This window comes from Chiloscyllium plagiosum, chromosome 23 (assembly GCF_004010195.1).
Source record: "Chiloscyllium plagiosum isolate BGI_BamShark_2017 chromosome 23, ASM401019v2, whole genome shotgun sequence".
Lineage (NCBI taxonomy): Eukaryota > Metazoa > Chordata > Chondrichthyes > Orectolobiformes > Hemiscylliidae > Chiloscyllium > Chiloscyllium plagiosum.
Window position 1 is genome coordinate 5,039,481 of NC_057732.1, and position 20,125 is coordinate 5,059,605.

The 20,125-nt window shown below is 45.4% G+C and overlaps 1 protein-coding gene across 3 annotated transcripts in view; it reads left to right on the top strand.

The window, feature by feature from the left end:
• The window catches only part of itpr2 (inositol 1,4,5-trisphosphate receptor, type 2), a 241,261-nt gene that overhangs the window by 101,987 nt on the left and 119,149 nt on the right, over positions 1-20,125 (top strand). For all 3 annotated transcript variants that reach the window (XM_043713352.1, XM_043713350.1, XM_043713351.1), the window contains 7 exons: positions 2,986-3,146; positions 8,021-8,162; positions 9,862-10,020; positions 10,225-10,397; positions 11,539-11,658; positions 14,496-14,681; positions 16,033-16,284. In XM_043713352.1, the coding sequence (XP_043569287.1) occupies positions 2,986-3,146; positions 8,021-8,162; positions 9,862-10,020; positions 10,225-10,397; positions 11,539-11,658; positions 14,496-14,681; positions 16,033-16,284 (1,193 nt within the window). The remainder of the gene's footprint in view (positions 1-2,985; positions 3,147-8,020; positions 8,163-9,861; positions 10,021-10,224; positions 10,398-11,538; positions 11,659-14,495; positions 14,682-16,032; positions 16,285-20,125) is intronic.

Consider the following 20,125-nt stretch of genomic DNA (forward strand, 5'->3'; position numbering starts at 1 on the left):
CTTTCCTATAGCAAGGTGACCAAAGCTGAACACAATACTACAACTGTGGCCTCACCAATGTCCTGTACAACTGTAACATAATTTCCCAACGTCTGTACTCCAAGCCCTGACTGATGAAGGCCAATGTGCCAAAAGCCGCCTTCACTGCCCTGTCTACCTGTGACTCCACTTTCAGAGAATCATACACCTGAATCCAAGATCCTTCTGTTGAACTACACTCCTTAAGACCTTACCATTCACCATGAAACTCCTGCCTTGATTTGACTTTCCAAAATCCAACACCTCACACTTATCCGTATTAAACTGCCTTTGCCATTTCTCGGCCCACTTCCCCTGCTGATAAAGGTCCTGCTGCAGTTTCTGAGAACCTTCCTCACTGTCCACGATACCACCCATTTTAGTGCCATCTGCATAGTTACTAATCATGCCTTGTACATTCTCTTCCAAGTCATTGATACAGATAACAAACAGTAATGGGCCCAGCACTGACTCCTGAGGCACTCCACTAGTCACAGGGCTCCGACAAACATCCTTCCACGATAACCCACTGCTTCCTATAATAAGCCAATTGTGTATATAATTTGCCAGCTCTCCTTGGATTCCATGCGATCTAACCTTCCAGAACAGCCTACCATGTGGAACCTTATCCAAGGCCTTACTGAAAGCCATATAGACTACATCCACTGTCTTCCCTCATCAACCTTTCTGGTCACTTCATCAAAGAACTCGAACAAAATTGTGAGGCATGATCTTCTACTCTCAAATCCATGCTGAGGACTCCTAATCAACACTTTTTTTTTCTAAATGCATGTATATCTTATCCCTCACAATTTTCTCAAGTAACTTACCTACCACAGACATAAAACAGCGCAGTATAGGCCCTTCGGCCCTTGATGTTATGCCGACCTGTGGAACCAATTTGAAGCCCGCCAATCCTACACTATTGCATTTTCATCCATATGTTTACACAATGACTATTTAATTACCCTTAACATCGGCGAGTCTACTACTGTTGCAGGCAGGCCGTTCCATGCCCCTACTACTCTGAGTAAAGAAACTACCTCTGACATTTGTCCTATATATATATCACCCCTCAGTTTAAAGCTACATCCCCTCGTGCTAGCCATCACCATCCAAGGCAAAAGGCTCTCACTGTCCATCCCATCTAACCCTCTGATTATCTTATATGTCTCAATTAAGTTGCCTCTCAACCTTCTGTCTCATAAAATCAGCCTCCAGTCCCTCAGCCTTTCCTCATAAGACCTCTCCTCCATATCAGGCAACATCCTAGTAAATCTCCTCTGCACCTTTTTCCAAAGCTTCCACATCCTCCTCATAATGCAGCAACCAGAACTGTAGACAATAGTCCAAGTGCGGCCGCACCAGAGTTTTGTACAGCTGCAGCATAACCTCGTGGCTCTGAAACTCAATCCCTCTACCAATAAAAGGTAACACACCATATGCCGCCTTAACAGCCCTATCAAACTGGGTGGCAATTTTCAGGGATCTATGTACATGGGCACTGAGATCTCTCTGCTCATCTACACTACCAAGAATCTTACCATTAGCCCAGTATTCTTTATTCCTGTTGTTCCTTCCAAAGTGAATCACCTCACACCTTTCCACATTAAACTCCATTTGCCACTTCTCAGCCCAGCTCTGCAGCTTATCCATGTCCCTCTGTAACCTGCAACATCCTTTGGCACTGTCCACAACTCCAGCGACCTTAGTGTCGTCCGCAAATTTACTGACCCACCCTTCTATGCCCTCATCCAGGTCATTTATAAAAATGACAAACAGCAGGGGCCCCAAAACAGATCCGTGCGATACCCCACTAGTAACTGAACTCCAGGATGAACACTTCCCATCAACCACCACCCTCTGTCTTCTGTCAGCTAGTCAATTACTGACCCAAGCCACAAAGTCACTGTCAATCCCATACCTCCCTTTTGTGCAATAGCCTACCGTGGGGAACCTTATCAAACGCTTTACTGAAATTCATACACACCACATCAACCACTTTATCCTCACCCACCTGTTTGGTCACCTTCTCAAAGAACTCAGTAAGGTTTGTGAGACACGACCTATCCTTCACAAAACCATGTTGACTATCCCTAACAAGCTACTTCCTTTCTAGATGATGCTAAATCCTATCTCTATAATCTTTTAGACTTACTGGTCTATAGTTCCCAGGTGTCTTTGCAGTCCTCCTTGAATAAGGGCACAACATTCACTACCCTCCAGTCTGCCGGCGCTCCAATGATACAAAAATATCACCCATAGAGACATAGAGAGGAGGGTAGGCCATTCAGCCCTTTAAGCCTGCTTCATGTTTCAGTATGATCATGATTGATCATCCAACTCAATCTCCTGTTCTGGCTCTATCGCCAAACCCTTGATCTCTTTAGCCTTAAGAACTATAATGAACTCCTTTCTTGAAAGAACTCACAGTTTGGTCTACCACGTTCTGTCAAATTCCACTGTATTGCCAGAGTCTGGGTGAAGATATTACTCTTGATCTCAGTCCATGTCCTCAGGCTGGGACCCGCAGTAGTGCCCTCTGTCCTTTCTGTCCTGAATTGGAGGTGGGGGAGAGAAGTAGCTGGGGAGGCAGTGAGAACTTCACCATACCACCCAGCCTCACTCAGGGCTCCATCTGCCAGAAACACTCTCCAATTCCAATTACATGACCAGAATGGGAATGAAAAGTACTCTGGGGAGGATGTTGTTTTGTGTATGTGTGGGTCAATGGAGTAGCATTAAGTTCAGCTTGTTAACTGTTGTTCTTCTGTATCTGTTACTACCGTATCTGGTGTTCTGTTTGTAGCTCTGGATTGCTAGTCTGATAAGGTCACCCTGACACTACCATCTGCAGGATTGATACCCCAAAATATTCCAGTCGCTTTCTCATAACGGGCTTTCCAATTGTTGTTGTTATGTCAGTGTGTCAAGGTTGTAGATTGAAGGTTGCTTTCTTGCCATTAGATTGGAACATGTCCAACCAAAGAAGACAAGGAGGCATTTGCGATTGTCTCTGTGCCTCTTTCAGAAGTCCGAGACTTGGACTTTGCCAACGATGCCAGCAAGGTGCTTTATGCAACGGTCCAGAAGTTGGAGGATGGCTCCATTACACAGAATGAAAGAAGGTTGGTGAATGCCTCTTGCAAATCCTTATTATTCGCAGAGTATACCGTTCAGAAGCAGGGCCTGTTAAACCCAGCAAATTGGTTTGAATGTTCATGTTCTTTGTGGACAACCCTTAGCCACTACTCCCTGTGGGTAACAACCTCCACCAGCTTTCCCTGGAATTCCCTATGGGTTGCATTGGGGGTTGGCTTATGGACCAAAATTTTGGTTTTCCTGTAAGTGAACTGAATGGAATCCTTTCCCAATTTTACAGAGGATGTTCTAAGAAAGAACGAAAGAACGTTTCACTGCCGCTAGTGTTCTTCTGGAAACCATTTGTCTGTGAATTAGTGTTGAATGATGTTTCCCCTGTCCAAGGAGATTTTCTGGGAGAAGACCGGTTAAGATGGTGATGTCTCTGTGGATTGCTTTGTCTTCACCGGTCCTTCAGTTCCACTTGGACATCACCTCATGTTCCTCCTTGAGTTACACGCTGAGCCAACTTGTGCTTGTCTTTCTTATTAACCTGTTCACTAGGGCTTGGTCAGAGCGAGGAAGCTCTCACACGGTGAGGGAGTATGGGACAACTATTCCATGTACTGCAAGGGACATGATCGAATAAATAAGAAGGACAATTATTTTGAGCAGTTGATCTTCTAGAATGTTCCTCACTGTTCAAAATATCCCAAGCCACCTCTCCCCTTTCACTCCCTCTCTCTCATGTCTTTTGGCTTCTAATTGTTTGGTCTCTTTCATTTTGCACTCTGTTCCCTCTTTTTGTGTGGGCATTTTCTTGTGCCTGTTGGCACCTCCCTGTTCCCTCACCAGCTTCTTTCGTTCTCTCAGTCGGGAGCTCTCGAGCTCTGTTATCCTCAAGGAAATGTCAAAATTGTGTTCCAAGATATTTAGCGTAAATCTAATTTGCAATGTTAGTCCCAGTATTTTGGAGGAAGAACATGGCAACCTACCTTCCTGTTTGGGTGGCACTAAATTAAATCCATAAGACATAGAAGCCGTTCAGCCCATTAAGCCTGCTGTACTGTTCAATGAGATCATGGATGTTCTGATAGTCCTTACCATTGTTGCTGATCATGGCTCTTCAGCTTATGCAGTCCTTGATAATAGCTGCCATTGCAGTTGTTGTTAGTTCTTTTACCTGTGCTGCTCCTTGAAGTGTTGATGTATTTCCTAGTTTGGAATTCACACTAGACATGGTAAACACAGGAAGGGTCTTCCTGATGACCAGGGAGCCTGGAACTACAAGGCTGAAACGATAGGACTGGGATGAGGAGAAATTTCTTCACTCAGAGTGTGGTATTTCTGTGGAATTCTCTGCCACAGTCGAGGTCAGAACATTGAATGTTTTCAAGAAGGTCTTAGATATAGCACTTAGGGCTGAAGGGATCAAATGGTATGGGGAGAAAGTGGAAAGTGGAATGAGAGTTGGGTGATAAACCATGGTGGAATAGTGTAGCCAATGGACTGGTGCAATCCTATTGAATGGAAGAGCAGGATCGAAGGGCTGAATAGCCCCCTTCTGCATCTATTTTCTACGTGTCTATGTTTTCTCCTTTGTCTTCCTGTTTCCTTGCTGCCCTCAACTTAACCGGTCACTACCAGGTGTGGTACCAGATGAGATTAAGAATGGGGTGAAACTGGCCTTAGCCCCTCCTCTGTTTGGTGTTTCTTTTCACTCTGTCCTCCTGATCAATGCTTTTCAAACTGGTATGCAGGGAGTGTTCCTCCACTCAGCATCAGATGGGCAGCTCCTCAATCGGTTCAGATGAAGGCGCGGTGAGCCCTGATCAAAGTATCAGAGGAGAGGCAGTTTGGGATATTTTCAACATTGAAGAACAGTATGGAAGATACACTAGTTAGCTAGGGTAAAGACCGGCTCCAAAGGCTCATTAGGTTGTCTGTTCCTTTGACCAGAAAACTCTAGTTAACGGACAGGATGTTGTGTCTCTGCCTGTGATCCCTCTCAAAAACAAAACGCCATTGTTATCTTGTACCTGTGGGTGACTTAGCAATCTGTCTCTCACCAAGACTTCATCACAGGCATTGGTAAGTATTATAGACCAGATCAAACCCCCTCAAAATATAGCCTAGACCCTAACTTTTTATTTTATTTAGAGCAAGTGTCAAGTGCTGTGTTCCAGATGTAATTTGATTGGTCAAACAACGAGGCTTTAAGAAAAGCACTCTTTATTCTCACACCGTAGTTAAAATCCAAAACAAATGCACAAAGAACAATTGGCATAACTTGAACTCAATTAAAATACCGAACAAAATAATATATTTAACCACTAGTCATCAACCGTTCCAATAATTCCACATTCCATAAACACACCCTTGGCAAATCAGCAAAGCAGATTTTCCTCATGTGCTATCTCCCTTCCAGCCCAGGTGAATGGTACACCAAAAGGAAACCAGACAGAGAGAGACAACTCCAGCTTTTCCCTGTAGCAGAGAGAGAGAGAGAGAGCCAACTGAAAGCACAACTAAAACCCTGAGTCTGTGAAAGCCTGACTCCACCCAATCATGCATCCTTTGTCTAATTTTTAAAAAACACCGAAGCTGTTTACCCACTGCCCCTGAGACATATATTCCAGCACTACTGGAGCAATACTTCACTGCAAGATAAACAGCACAGAGCTAGTCCCTGTTAAAGGCACAGTACCGTCACGAAAGGCAAACACTATTTTGACCAACTATCAAAATGGAAAAACAACATTACAAGCTCACAGGCTCAAGAGTCTTATCCACAAGTCCTGTGTCCTCAGTATATTGTTGTCCGACAGTGAATCCTGAACAGCTGTCACTGAGTGGCTCAATAATCTCCATTTTCATTGCCTGAGACGCATCCTTAGGAAGGTCCAAAGGAGAGGTCCTCTCTTGGGTAAACATACTGAGTACTCCAGCGCTAGTCAAACTAAGGAATCTTGGCTGTCATGGGTGCGTGGGCCGAAGGGTCTGTTTTCACACTGTACATCTCTAACTGTGTGCACAGAATGAAAGATGGCACATCCTTGATAGAATGGGTGGGTGATGAGAGTGGCAGCGCAATGGGTAACTTATGCCAAGAGGGCATCCAAAGCTTCAAGGATGCAGTCCGAAATTAATCAAAAGCTCAACGTCTGTCATGACAAGTGGGATGTTAGCTGACACCCCAAGGAGGTGGTGACTCTGGATGTGGGCAGGGTGTTGGCACCACCATGACGTCTTTCAGAAGTTCCAAACAGACACCAGCCTAGCAGAGAAGGCACTGGCAGAGATCATTCTGCACCCTGGCACATAACTTTACCCATAACCAGAGCGACTCATTTGTTCAATCAAAGGGATTGGTTTCTGAGGCTGAATTCCTTTACCCCTGCTGATGGGAGGATGCCTGTCACCTTCATCTCCGAAGTACATGCCCGGGAAAAGTTGTCATGGGTTTTTGGTTATAATGAGTGAAAGCTTGTGCACCAGCTTTCTACATGAGCCGTGTGTATTGTCTGACTAATCCCCATCATGTCCCAGAACCCTCTTTAATTACCTTTCATTTATCTTCCATCGCAGAGCTTCAAATCCAGATTTAGCATTCCCACAGCAACGTGACCAGTTTAGTCATTCCATTCTGCTTTCCATAGAGATGCTTTTATTTCTAAATGTGTCCAACAGCATTGGGAAAGGCTTATTTTGCAAGTCTAATGTGTTTCCTGATGTCCAGACTGCTGTTCCGATAGGAAAATGATTTGACTTTGTTTTGATTTCACTGCGGTTTTGTACCTCGATGTAATCCTTTCCTTTAGTATTACCCTGCGTACTCTTTCATTGCAGCTTATTGATGGTTTATATCGGTTAGTCGTCCTCTCCGAGTCTGCCTGGGTTACTGTCTCATCTGCAGCTCTCTGATTATTTGTGTTCTGCCACTTAGTAAAATTCCCAGTAAATCTAAGCAATGTCCTTTGAACATTTCACTGTAAAGATTGCAGTGTTTTGGAGACAGAATCCAACTTTGTTGCATTACCCTTTCTATAGCCCTCACCCTCCATTTACTGGCTATCTGACTTTTAGAATCTTCTGGAGGCAGTTTTGATAAAAGGTCACCCCGTCCCTTCCCCATCCTTCATTTCCAATGAGTTTCTCTGAAGGTCCATGACACAGTGGTGTTATGTTACAGACTACTCAGTGTCTGCATTGCTGTGGCAACTTGCAGTTTCTCATGCATATTACAGGCTGGAGATCGGGATAGTGACAGCCATTCCTAGCCTCTTGATCCCTTGTGCAACAGTCACACACTCATCCCACCAAAATAACCATCAAGAGTTACTCTGGACAAACATTCACACATGTATGCTTTTAGTACGAGGTCAATTCCCGGAATGGCGGGACTATCTTACGCTGAAAGATTGGAGCGACTGGGTTTATATGCACTTGAGTTTAGAAGGCTGAGAGGGGACCTCATTGAGACGTATAAGATTATTAAAGAATTGGATACTCTAGAGGCAGGAAGCATGTTTCTGCTGATGGGTGAGTCCTGAACCAGAGGACACAGTTTAAAAGTAAGGGGTAGGCCACTTAGAACAGAGTTGAGGAGAAACTTCTTCACCCAGAGAGTGGTGGATGTATGGAATGCTCTGCCCCAGAAGGCTGTGGAGGCATGGAAAGGCCGGAAACCACGCTGCACCCCTCCGTTATGTAAGTAGGCACGGTAGATGTTTTTCACACCGTGATCTCCCATTAACGGCAGCACAGCAAATGGTCACTGGGCAGTCTTCTCCCCTCTCCTCCTGTGAACTGGTGCCCCATTGGTTTGCAATCTTCGGGGAAAACCATTTCTTATTCTTTTACAAAGAAGCAGAACGAGCTGGCTTGAAGCTGAGAAATAATCTGTTAAATTTGTTGACAGGTTTGTGACAAAGCTGTTGGAAGATTTGGTTTTCTTTGTCGCCTATGTGCCCAGCAATGGTCAAGATGTTTTGGATGTGGTGATCACAAAACCAAACCGAGAGAGACAGAAGTTAATGAGGGAACAGAATATCCTGAAACAGGTAAGACCACTTCACCGTTTTGTGGAAAGCTTTGTTTATTCACATGAATAGTTCCACGGGACATGGTCTGAAGGGATCAGTTCGCTGCTTCAAAGAAATAAAATCTTGTTTTGTTTATAATTTGTAATTTGGCTGATGCATTTTATTGAGAATTAGAATTGGGTTTATTGTCACGCGTACTCAGGTACAGGAATGCAGTGAAAATGGCACCCCCCCCCCCACGACGCCATCTTCGGTACGATGTACCTAGGTTCAATCTTCGATACAAAAGAAAGAAAGAAAAAACATAGATTGCCTGACAGTGATTCATTGTATAATTTAAAAAATAAAGTTTCCAAAGAAAAGGATTCTGTGTAAAAGTTATTAGTACTGTTATCGGTGGAGTGACAAACGAGCCGTGGCATAGTTCTACACTCTGAGGTAAGTTAACCCACAGTGAAAATATTAACTAGCTCAACATTTTCACCTAGAATAATACCAAGGTTTAAGGACCGAATTATGAGGACAAGTTGTTTAAACTTGCTTTGCATTTCCTCGCACATTAATTATTATCAAGGCGATACAAATATCAGAGAAATTTAATAGGTTGGATCCAGAGGAAGGTTTTTCAATGGTTTGGAGCATCCAGAGAAAGGTGTTTGAGACAGACTGGGTGAATCAGCAAGGAACTTTATCTCTCGAATTGGAAGAAAGCTGTCTTGTGATTTGTCACTGGCCAAGCAGTCTGGAAGGTCAGCTAGAGCTCTGGAGGCATGGGATCAGATCCCCTCACTGCAGCTGGTGGAGTTGAAAGTTTAGTTAATAAATCTGTGATGCAGAGCTAGCCTGTGACTGTGAAACACTCTTGTAGAAATCCAACTGGTTGACTAATGTCCCTTTAAGAAATGAAAACTGCCATCCATTACCAGACTCCCAGCCCAATGCGGTTTACACTTAATTGCCCTCTGAAATGGCCTCACAAAACACTCGCTTCAAGATCAGTTAGGAATGGATATTGCATACTGGCCTTGGTAACGAAGCCTACATCCCCTAAAAGAGTAAATTAATACAAAATGGCACACTTGCTCCAACTGTTGATGGATGCTCAATCAGTCATAGAATCAGAGTCCCACCTGTGTGGAAACAGGCCATTCATCCCATCGGGTCCACGCCGATCCTCCGAAGGGCATGCCATCCCAAACCACCCCCTACCCTATCCCTGTAACCCTACATTTCCCATAGCTAACCCACCTAGCCTGGATGCTATGGGCAATTTAGCAAGGCCAATTCACCCAGCCTGCGCATCTTTGGACGGTGGGAGGAAACTAGAGCACCCAGAGGAAACTCACGTAGACACGGGGAGAATGTACAAACTCTACGCAGTCGCCTGAGGGTGGCATCAAACCCGGGTCCCTGACACTGTGAGGGACCACTGCGCTGCCCCCAAAATGTCAGTGTTTAAGCTTAAGACCAATCTGTTTGATTCTGTTCTCTTAAATAAAAATATCAAGGGATGCAACAATGAGATAAATGGGGTTAAAACACAGATCAGTGCACGATCAAACTGGATAATGAAACGAGTCTTGGGAGTTGAATGATGGCTCCTGTGAATTGGAGTTTTGGACTGTCTAAATAAAACTCTAAGTGAGTGTGTGACTTCTGCCGGTGTTATCTTATCATTAGCTGATGTGTCTGTTTCTTTTGTCACCCCTCATGGCAGATCTTTGGGATTTTGAGGGTCCCTTTCATAGACAAAGGGGAAGGGCCTATGCTGAGACTGGAAGACCTGGGAGATCAGAGATACGCTCCATATCGGTACATATTACGCCTCTGTTACCGAGTGCTGCGGCACTCACAGCAGGATTATAGGAAGAATCAGGTAGGTACTGTGTATTGTTACAACCATTTGGATTGTGTAACTTGCCAATATTTGCACTGAAGACAGATTCACTTAATTTAGTCAGGAGAACAAAAGTTTACTTATACAAGTTTTCAGAATAGATATGGATTGCTTTCGCAACACTTGTTCTCAACCTCTCCTTCTCCAGCACTCCTTCACAAATTGTTTTTGTTTTCATTTCAGGAGTACATTGCGAAGATGTTTGGCATCATGCAGTCACAGATTGGATACGATGTGTTGGCAGAGGACACCATCACAGCCTTGCTGCACAACAACAGGAAGCTGCTGGAGAAGCATATCACAGCCAAGGAGATTGAAACCTTTGTCAAGCTTCTGCGGAGGAACAGGGAGCCCAGGTGGGATAGTCGGCTTTTGTGCAACCTTCCCTTGTCCCTGAGATTTTTCTGTCTGGCTGGGTTTAAAACTAAATAACATCTTTGCAAGAATTCTTATGTGGACCTGACAGCAAATGCAAGAATGGCAAATTTCAAACAATCGCAACAATTTCTATTCCTCTTCCCAAGTAGTGTAAACAGACATGGAAACAGACTCTGTGGTCCAACCATGTTCCGAAACTGAACTAATCCAACCTGCCTGTGTTTGGCCCATTTCCCTCCAAATCTCTATAAGTGCCGGAGGAAAGATCACAGAAGCGCTTCACAGGAGGCTCCCAAGCACTGAGGATGTCACCTAGACAGGGGACGAAACGTCTGCAACACAAATTCCCAGCTCGGTGAACAGAACCACAACAACGAGCACCCGAACTACAAATCTTCTCACAAACTTTGAAAGTCTTTCCTATCCATGAACCTATCCAAAAGTCTTCTAAATGTTGTAATCGTATCTGCATTCACCTCTTCCTCTGACAGTTCATCCCATGCACAAACCACCCTCCGTGTGGAAAGAGTTGCCCCTCGTGTCCTTCTCAAAACTTTCTTCTCCCACCTTAAAAACATGCCTGCAAGTTTGGAACTCTCCCACCCTAGGGAACAGACCCCTGGCTGTTCACCTCAGCCGTACCCCTCATGATTTTATAAACCGCCATAAGGTCACCCCTCAGCCTCATCCACGCCAGTCGAAAAAAAAAAGTCCCAGCCTAGTTTTATAAATCAAACCCTCCATTCCCAGCAACATCCTGGTAAACCTTTTCTGAGCCGTCTCCTGTTCAATAATATCCTTCCAAATTGTTGTGGTAGTTCAGAATTTGGTATTCTTGCATTGGTCCTGATGAGTGCAAGGTTCAGCACCATGTCTCTCATTGTATAGTAATCAAGCCAAGTAATCAAGTAATTAATTTGAAAATGTGAACAATTCACTACGTGTGTATTTTCTTGCCTGCTCGACATTAGAGGGCTTTTTAAAATTTTACCCTATAGTAGCAGCATCCCCTTTCACTCACTATTTGGTGCCAACAGATTCCAGTCCAGTCGTTTCGTCGTGTGCGACAGGAATTGGTACCAAAACACTTGACCGTTTGTGGCATTGATTGTCTTGCAGGTTCTTGGATTACTTGGCAGACCTTTGTGTGTCCAACAACATCGCTATCCCTGTCACTCAGGAACTGATCTGCAAATTCATGTTAAATGCTTCCAACGCTGACATCCTCATTCAAACCAAGTAAGCAAGCAATGTCCCCCTTTACGGGACTATCTGTCATTCTGAAAACTGGGCGATTAAACATCACCGAGTTCTGACAGAATAAAGCTATGGGGAGAGCTGATTCAATGTCCCTCTATTCCAGTGTCTCGATATAGAACATAGTACAATACAGCACAGGAACAGTCCCTCCAGCCCACGGTGTTGTGCTGAACATGATACCGAATTAAACTAATCCCTTCTGCCTGCCCTTGGTCCATATTCCCCTATTCCTTGCATGTTCATGCGCTTATCTAAAACCCCCTTAAATGGCCCTAACACAACTGCCTCCACCACCAACCTTGACAGCACATTCCAGATGCCTACCATACTCTGTGTTTTAAAAAAAAAACTTGCCCCTCACATTTCCTTTGAACTTTCCCCTCTCACCTTAAATGCATGTCCCTTAGTATGAGAGTTTTCAACTCTGGGGGGGAAAAAGATTGTGACCGTCAACCCGTCATCTCATAACTTTATAGACTTCTGTCAAATCTCCCCTCGGCCTTCACCACTCCAGAGAAAACAGCCTAATTTTTCTAGCCTCTCCTTATAGCCCCTACCCTCTGATCCAAGCAGCATCCTGGTACACCTCTTCTACACCATCTCTAAAGCCTCCACATCCTCATCACAATGTGGGGACCAGAAATGAACGCAACACTCTTAACTGTGGCCTAACCAATGGTTATCAGTCCCTTCCTACGCTGCTGCACTGTGAAATCTGTTCCCCAGTAATTCTAAAATATTGTTGAAAAATGCAAAATGCTTAATTTCGACACTTGAAACCTGATCAATTTTATTTGAATAAAACCAAGAACTGTGGATGCTGAACGTCTGAAACCAAAACAACGTGTTGGAGAAACTCAGCAGGTCTGGCAGCATCTATAGAGAGAAAGCTAATGTTTCGGGTCCAGTGACTGTAGGAGAACGATTCCTGGCCGCAAAGCAGTCACTGTGCTATCTCCCCATAGAAGATGCCAAATCTGCCAAATTTATTTGAAGTTATATGCGGTGTAATAAAAGGCCGAAGGTGCTGAAAAGCTGAAATAAAATCGGAAAATACCCAATAGACTTTCAAGTATATGAATATGCACACCAATTAGGAGTAGGAGTAAGCCATCCAGCCCCTTAACTCCACATCCCTGCCTCCCGCCAACCACCCGCGATTCCTTGGTTAGTGAGGAGTCTGTGTCTGCCTCAATGAGCCAGCCACTGTCTGCAGAAGAGAGTTCCGCAGACCCATAAATCTCTGAGAGAAAAATAAAACTCTTCTAATCTCTGTCATTAATGGGAAACCATTTATTATTGAGCTGTATCCTCCACTTGTGGCCTGTCCGAGTGGGGGGGGATGTGTTTTAGCATCCATACTGTCGGGCACAGCAGGCTGATGAAGTGAATGTCCTGTTTCTCCCCACAGAGCCAGTCTTGTTGTTGTATTCACATCACTTTGACGTTTCTTTTTCCCCACAAGGCCCTGATTAGGACAGAGTTTTGGGCCTCGCTTCCAGGAGCTCATGGGAATAGAGGAGCAGGCTGTGGGACAGTTTGCCTTAGCACCACAGGGTGCGGGGTTGAACTCACACCCTAGGGCTTACAGTTAGAATAGGCCTTTCAGTCCAATGCATCCACTGACCAGGTTCTCAAACTGAACTCATCCTGTTTGCCAACACTTGGCCCATGTCCCTCGAAACCCTTCCTATTCATACACCCATCCAGATGCCTTTTAAATGCTGGTCTATTTATCCTATCCATGCCCCTCGTGATTTTATAAACTTCTATAAGGACACCCCTCAGCCTCCCACACTTGAGGGAAAGATGAACCAGCCTATCCACCTTCTCCTTATAACTCCTCCAGTCTTGGTAACATCCTTGTAAATCTATTTTTGTACCCTTTCCAGTTTGAATAACATCCTTCCAATGGCAGGGAGACCAAAACTGTATGCAGTGCTCCAAAAGTGGCTTCACTTTTGGAGCTAAGTGCAGTTAAGTTCATAAACACCAATGCTGAGACTCCAATGCGATACTGAGGGAGTGCTGCACTGTCCGAGGGTACTGCCTTTCGGATGGGATGTTAAACGGAGTTTCCCACCCACCTACTGGGGCTTTGTCAAGGTGTTTGAGAAGAGGTATTCTCTCTGGCTAATAACTGCCCCTCGGTCAGCATCTCAAAAACAAAACCAGATTATCTGATTATTATTTAACTGTTAACCATATTCAGAACACAGATATTAGTCCATGATGCTGGCAGAGCAGGGGGAACACCTCGGGTAAATGTAACGGGACGGTCAGTTTTTATTTTGGGCTGTTTGGTTTGGTTTTACAGGGGTTTGGGGGGGGGGTTGTCGGGAGGGCAGAGGTCTGGCTGTGAAAGATTTTGTTATTTGTAAAGTTAAGGGTCGAGGGACTTGTAGGATCTCTGTTTCCTGACTCTGCAGAGACACGTCAGAGGGGATTGAGTATCCCAGGTTGCAAATCTGTTCCCCTTGGCTGATGCTGCGAGGGAAACTGAGTGAAAACGTTCAGCAGAAATATTTGGAGACGGGGAGGTGTGTGTGAAAGGACATTTTGAACGCAGCGAGTGGTTAAGAAATGGGAAGCTCAGCTTCCAAAGGGGAGAAGAAGCTGAAGGAAAATTCTCAGGCACTTGAGAGAAATAGGCTTGGAGAGCTGGGGGGGATAGAGCAGCACAGGCAGGAATGACTGGGTTGCTCTGCTTCGAGCCAGCATTAACCAGATGGGCCGAATTGCCTCCTCCCTCCCTCCACACCTTACAGTCCCTTGTGACTCCAGTGTTGTTCACGTTTATGTTCTGCTTTGTCAAGGCTGTTATCAAACCGTGGGGACTTGAGTATCGAAAATTCCTTGCTTGAAGATGATGTCGATGACGATGAAGTTTGGTTGTACTGGATTGATGGAGACAAGGAACCACACGGCAAATCCATCCGGCATCTGGCTCAGGAAGCAAAGGAGGGGAATAAGGAAGATCAGGACATTTTAACCTACTACAGGTATTTCGGCCTTAATAGTCTAGTTTTTGTTTCAGTACCTTATGAAATATGTACTGTTGGACTACACTTACTCTCTATCTTCGGCTTTCCATGATGGCATTAAGACTTTTCCACAACAGTGCCTTGCACTTAGGTAGCTTCCTTCACCTGGTAATGTGTCCCAAGGCTCCTCTCTGAGCATAAGCAGGAAACTACTGACAACAGAGGCAAAGGGAGAGAGGTGTCAGGGTTGGTGACCCGCTCTTTTTTAGTATCCTTTCCAGGTTAATAACATCCTTGCTATAGCAGGGAGACCAGAAGAGAGTGATTTTTAAGGACCATCTTATTGAAGGAGCCGAGGGTTGACTGGTCGAGGGAGAGAATTCCAGAGATCGTGGAGGGTTGATGGGGATTGAGGATATGTAAGAGATTGGGAGGATATTCTTCCTTATGGGCTCATGTGAGATGGGCACGACTGGCATTTGACTCTAATACTGAGGGTCTTGTTATTTTAATCAACGTGTTCATACAGGTTAGACAGACACCTCGGTGCAGGTGAGATTTGAACCCAGACCTTCTAGTCTAGAAGTAGGGGCGCTATCACCATGTCTCAAGACCCATGAACTGAGAATCTTACTAGGCTGTTTCAGAAAGCAGAATGTGTCAGTGGGGTCTGGAGTCCCTTGTAGGTTGCGCTCTTAAAAATATTAATGAGTCAGATGGATTTTTGTGATGATTAAGGATGATAATTGCCTGGCCTTCATTCCTGAGCCTTGTTTCATGTTCCAGATTTACAAACGGAATTTCAATCCCACCAGCTGTCTGGATTACTAGCGCAGTGAAGTTACCACTATATCCCAGCCATCCCATAAAGCAAGGGTGGGAATGTTGAAATGTAGGCATTGGGGAGCTGGAGACAACGTAGGTCAAGCAGCGCAAGGTTGACAGGGAGTTGGTGCCATCCAGGATATGAGCAGCAGTGTTTTGAATGACCTGGCATTGGCTCAGTGGTTAGCACGTCTGCCTCACTGCGCTAGGGACCTGGGTTTGATTCCAGCCTCGGGCGACTGTCTGTGTGGAGTTTGCACATTCTCCCCTGTGTCTGCGTGGGTTTTCTCCGGGTGCTCCGGTTTCCTCCCACAATCCAGGGTGGATTGGCCATGCTAAATACGCAGGGCCTAGCCAATGAGATGTGCAGGGTGAAAAGTGAGCATGGTAGTTCAGGGTGGGATGCAGTTCAGAGAATTGGTGCAGATTCGATGGGCTGAAAGACCTTTTTCTGTGCTGTACTGATTCTATTTTGAGGGGATTGACACATACAAGTTGACAGTGGCATTAATCGCTGCCCTTTTCCCACCTTCCCTTCCCACAGGTACCAGCTGAACCTTTTTGCGAGAATGTGCCTCGATCGTCAGTACCTTGCCATCGACCAGATCTCGTTACAGCTCGGCATAGACCTCATCCTGCGGTGCATGTCGGATGAGAACCTTCCTTACGATCTGCGGGCGTCTTTCTGCAGGCTGATGCTGCACATGCACGTGGACCGCGACCCACAGGAGTCTGTCACCCCAGTGAAATACGCCAGGCTATGGACTGAAATCCCGACCAAGATTACAATTCATGAGTATGTTTCGGATTCTGATTTTGCGTGGTTTTAGTCAGTGCCTGGACTGGTGAAGTAATGAGCTCTACGTCTCCTGAGTCGATGACCTTACAGTTTGAATTCTCTCTCAGAATTGTTGAGCTGACCAGAGTTAAAGAATTTGCCTTTCTATAGCACCTTTCGCAATATCAGGAATGAAATGGCATGAGTAAATCAGATTTAGCAAGAACATAAGAAATAGGAGCAGAAGTACATTATAGAGTCCTTTTAGCTGGCACCATTTAATAAGATCATGACTGATCCCATTACAGCCTCATTTTGGATTAGTGGTGCTGGAAGAGCACAGCAGTTCAGGCAGCATCCGAGGAGCAGCAAAATCGACAGGGCGGTGTGGTTGATTGGTGCGGGTGTCCCGGAGATGTTCCCTAAAGCGCTCTGCTAGGAGGCGTCCAGTCTCCCCAATTACAGCCTCAATTCTGTTTTACTGCCCCTCTCCATTATCCCTTGACCTCCCTTGTTGGTTTAAAACTCTGTCTAACTTCGACCCAAACATATTCAATGGCCCAGTCTCCAGCATGTCGGAGAAAAGCATTCCAAAGGCTAATGACTCTCTGAGTGAAAGTATTCCTCTTTGTCTGAAATGGGAGCCTATCATTTTTAAACCATGCTATACTAGTTTGGGATTCCCCAATGAGGGAAGGGAGGAAGTTGCAGGATTTTGACCCAGTGATAGTGAAGGAGCTAACCACTTGCTTGTCTTGCAAGTCAAGATGATGAGTGGCTTGGAGGGGAACTTACAGGGGGCTGGTGTTCCCATGTATCGGCTGCCCTTGTCCTTCCAGACGGAAGTGATCATGGGTTTTGAAGATGCTGTTGGATGAGGATTGGTGAAGTGAGTAGTAACCTTATTAAGTATCTTTTGGAAATCCTAATACACCACATACCCCTTATCCACATTGCTTGTTACTTCCTATAAGGGCTCCTGCTACATTTGTCAAATACCATTTCCCTTTTACAAAGCTGTCTAATCGAAAGAGCTTGTATTTATATAGCGCCTTGCTCAGTAACAGGGCATCAGCAAGGTCAGTACAATCAGTGAAGTCCTTTGGAAGTGTAGTGTAGGAATTACAGCAGTCAAGTTGGACATAGCAAGATCCCACGAACAATGCAACCTGATAATGGCCAACTCATTTGTTTTAATAATGTTAGTTGATTCTAAGTGACTGACTAATGCCACATTTGCAGGACATGTGAATGGCTTTGTTGAATTTGTGTTTCTCCAGTTTGAAGGATTATGAACAACATCGATCATCATCTTGTTGGTGTTGAATCAGTCAACTGGTTTCAAAGCAGTCTGTGGGTACAAGTACTGCTAAGTTATGTGGAGAGAGTTTCCACTAAAATGAGTGATCTTCGAAGATAATGGAGGAGTTCCGTATGGAAGGTGTCAATAGTGTTATTAAGCAGCACCTATTCAGTAATAACCTGCTCAGTGACGCCCAAGTTGGGTTCCACCAGGACCACTCAGCCCCTGACATCATTACAGCCTTGGTTCAGACATGGACATAAGTGCTGAATTCCAGAGGGGAGGGGATAGTGACATCAAGGCTGCATTTGATTGAGTTTAGCATCAAGGAGCCCAAGGAAAATTGGCATCAGTGGGTATCGGGGGCAAACTCTCGGCTGGTTGGAGTCATATCTGACACTTAGGAGGATGGTCATAGTCAGTGGAGGTAAGCCTTCTCAGCTCCAGGGTATCTCTGCAGGAGTTCCTCAGGGTAGTGTCCTCGGCCCAACCATCTTCAGCTGCTTCATCAATGCCCTTCCCTCCTTCATAAGGCCTGAAGTGGGGATGTTCGCTGATGATTATACAGTGTTCAACACCATTCGTGACTCCTCAGATACTGAAGCAGTCTATGTTCAAATGCAACAAGATCTGGACAATATCCAAGCTGGGGCTGACAAGTGGCAAGTAACATTCGCATCACACAAATGCCAGGTAACGACCATCTCCAATAAGAGACAATATAATCACCGTCCCATGACATTCAATGGTGTTACTATGACTGAATTCCCCACTATCAACATCCTGGGGGTTATCAGAAACTGAGCTAGACTTGCCACATAAACACTCTGGCTACAAGAGCAGGTCAAAGGTTGGGAATACTGCGGTGAGTAACTCACCTCCTGACTCCCCAAAGCCTGTCCACCATCTACAAGGAACAAGTCAGGAGTGTGATGGAATATTCCCCACTTACCTGGATGGGTGCAGCTCCAACAACACTCGTGAAGCTTGACACCATCCAGGACAAAGCAGCCTGCTTGATTGGCACCACATCCACTCCCTCCACTATTGACGCTTAGTAGTAGCATTATGTACTAAGTATAAGATACACAGCAAATAAAGCCACCAGAGATCCTTAGACAGCACCTTCCAAACCACTGACCGCTTCCATCTGGAAGGTCAAGGGCAGCAGATACATGGGAACGCCACCCCCTGCAAGTTATCCTGCAAGCCTGACTTGGAAACGTATTGCCATTCCTTCAGTGTTACTGGATCAAAATCCTGGATTCCCTCCCTACCTATAGCACATGAGCTGCAGCAATCCAAGAGGCCACATCACCACCACCACCTCAAGGAGAACTAGGGACATGCAATAAATGTTGGTCCAGCCAGCGACACCCATGTCCCACAAGTGAATTTTTTAAAAAATGAGGCTGACCATTTCCAGATAAGGATAAACTTGTTTACTAAAAGGGAGCCTAGGAAATAGGATTAGGAAGAGATCATTCAGCCCCTCAAGCCTGCTCCGTCATTTTAAATTATTGGTACTCTTCTACCTCGACATATTTCCCCATATTGTATTCCTTAGTGGCGCGGGTCTTTGGAAATCTATCAGTTTCAGTCTTGAACATGATCAAGTAGTGAGCTTCCACAGACATCTGGGGTAGAGCAGTCCACCATCTACCATCCTCCGAGTGAAGAAACCCTTCCTTATCGCCATCCTGAATGGCTTTCCCCCATTCTGAAACATTGCATCAGAAGGGACCATAACGTAGTCACTAACCGATCAAGTAAAGAATTTCAGAAGTATTTCCTTACGCAGACATTGTAGAGAAGATAGAATACAGAAGTGATTTGATGTGCCCACCATGTTTCAGTTGGTAACGTTCGTGAGCTTGAGTGTGGAAACAAAGGCTGATGGAGTAACTGTGCATCACCCCCTCAGTACTGTCCTTGGGGTGACTCTGTAACTGTGCAGCACTCCCTCAGTACTGTCCTTGGGGTGACTCTGTAACTGTGCAGCACTCCCTCAGTACTGCCCTTGGGGTGACACTGTAACTGTGCAGCACTCCCTCAGTACTGCCCTTGGGGTGACACTGTAACTGTGCAGCACTCCCTCAGTACTGCCCTTGGGGTGACACTGTAACTGTGTAGCACTTCCTCAGCACTGCCCTTGGGGTGACACTGTAACTGTGTAGCACTTCCTCAGCACTGCCCTTGGGGTGACACTGTAACTGTGTAGCACTTCCTCAGCACTGCCCTTGGGGTGACACTGTAACTGTGTAGCACTTCCTCAGCACTGCCCTTGGGGTGACACTGTAACTGTGCAGCACTCCCTCAGTACTGCCCTTGGGGTGACACTGTAACTGTGTAGCACTTCCTCAGCACTGCCCTTGGGGTGACACTGTAACTGTGTAGCACTTCCTCAGCACTGCCCTTGGGGTGACACTGTAACTGTGTAGCACTTCCTCAGCACTGCCCTTGGGGTGACACTGTAACTGTGTAGCACTTCCTCAGCACTGCCCTTGGGGTGACACTGTAACTGTGTAGCACTTCCTCAGCACTGCCCTTGGGGTG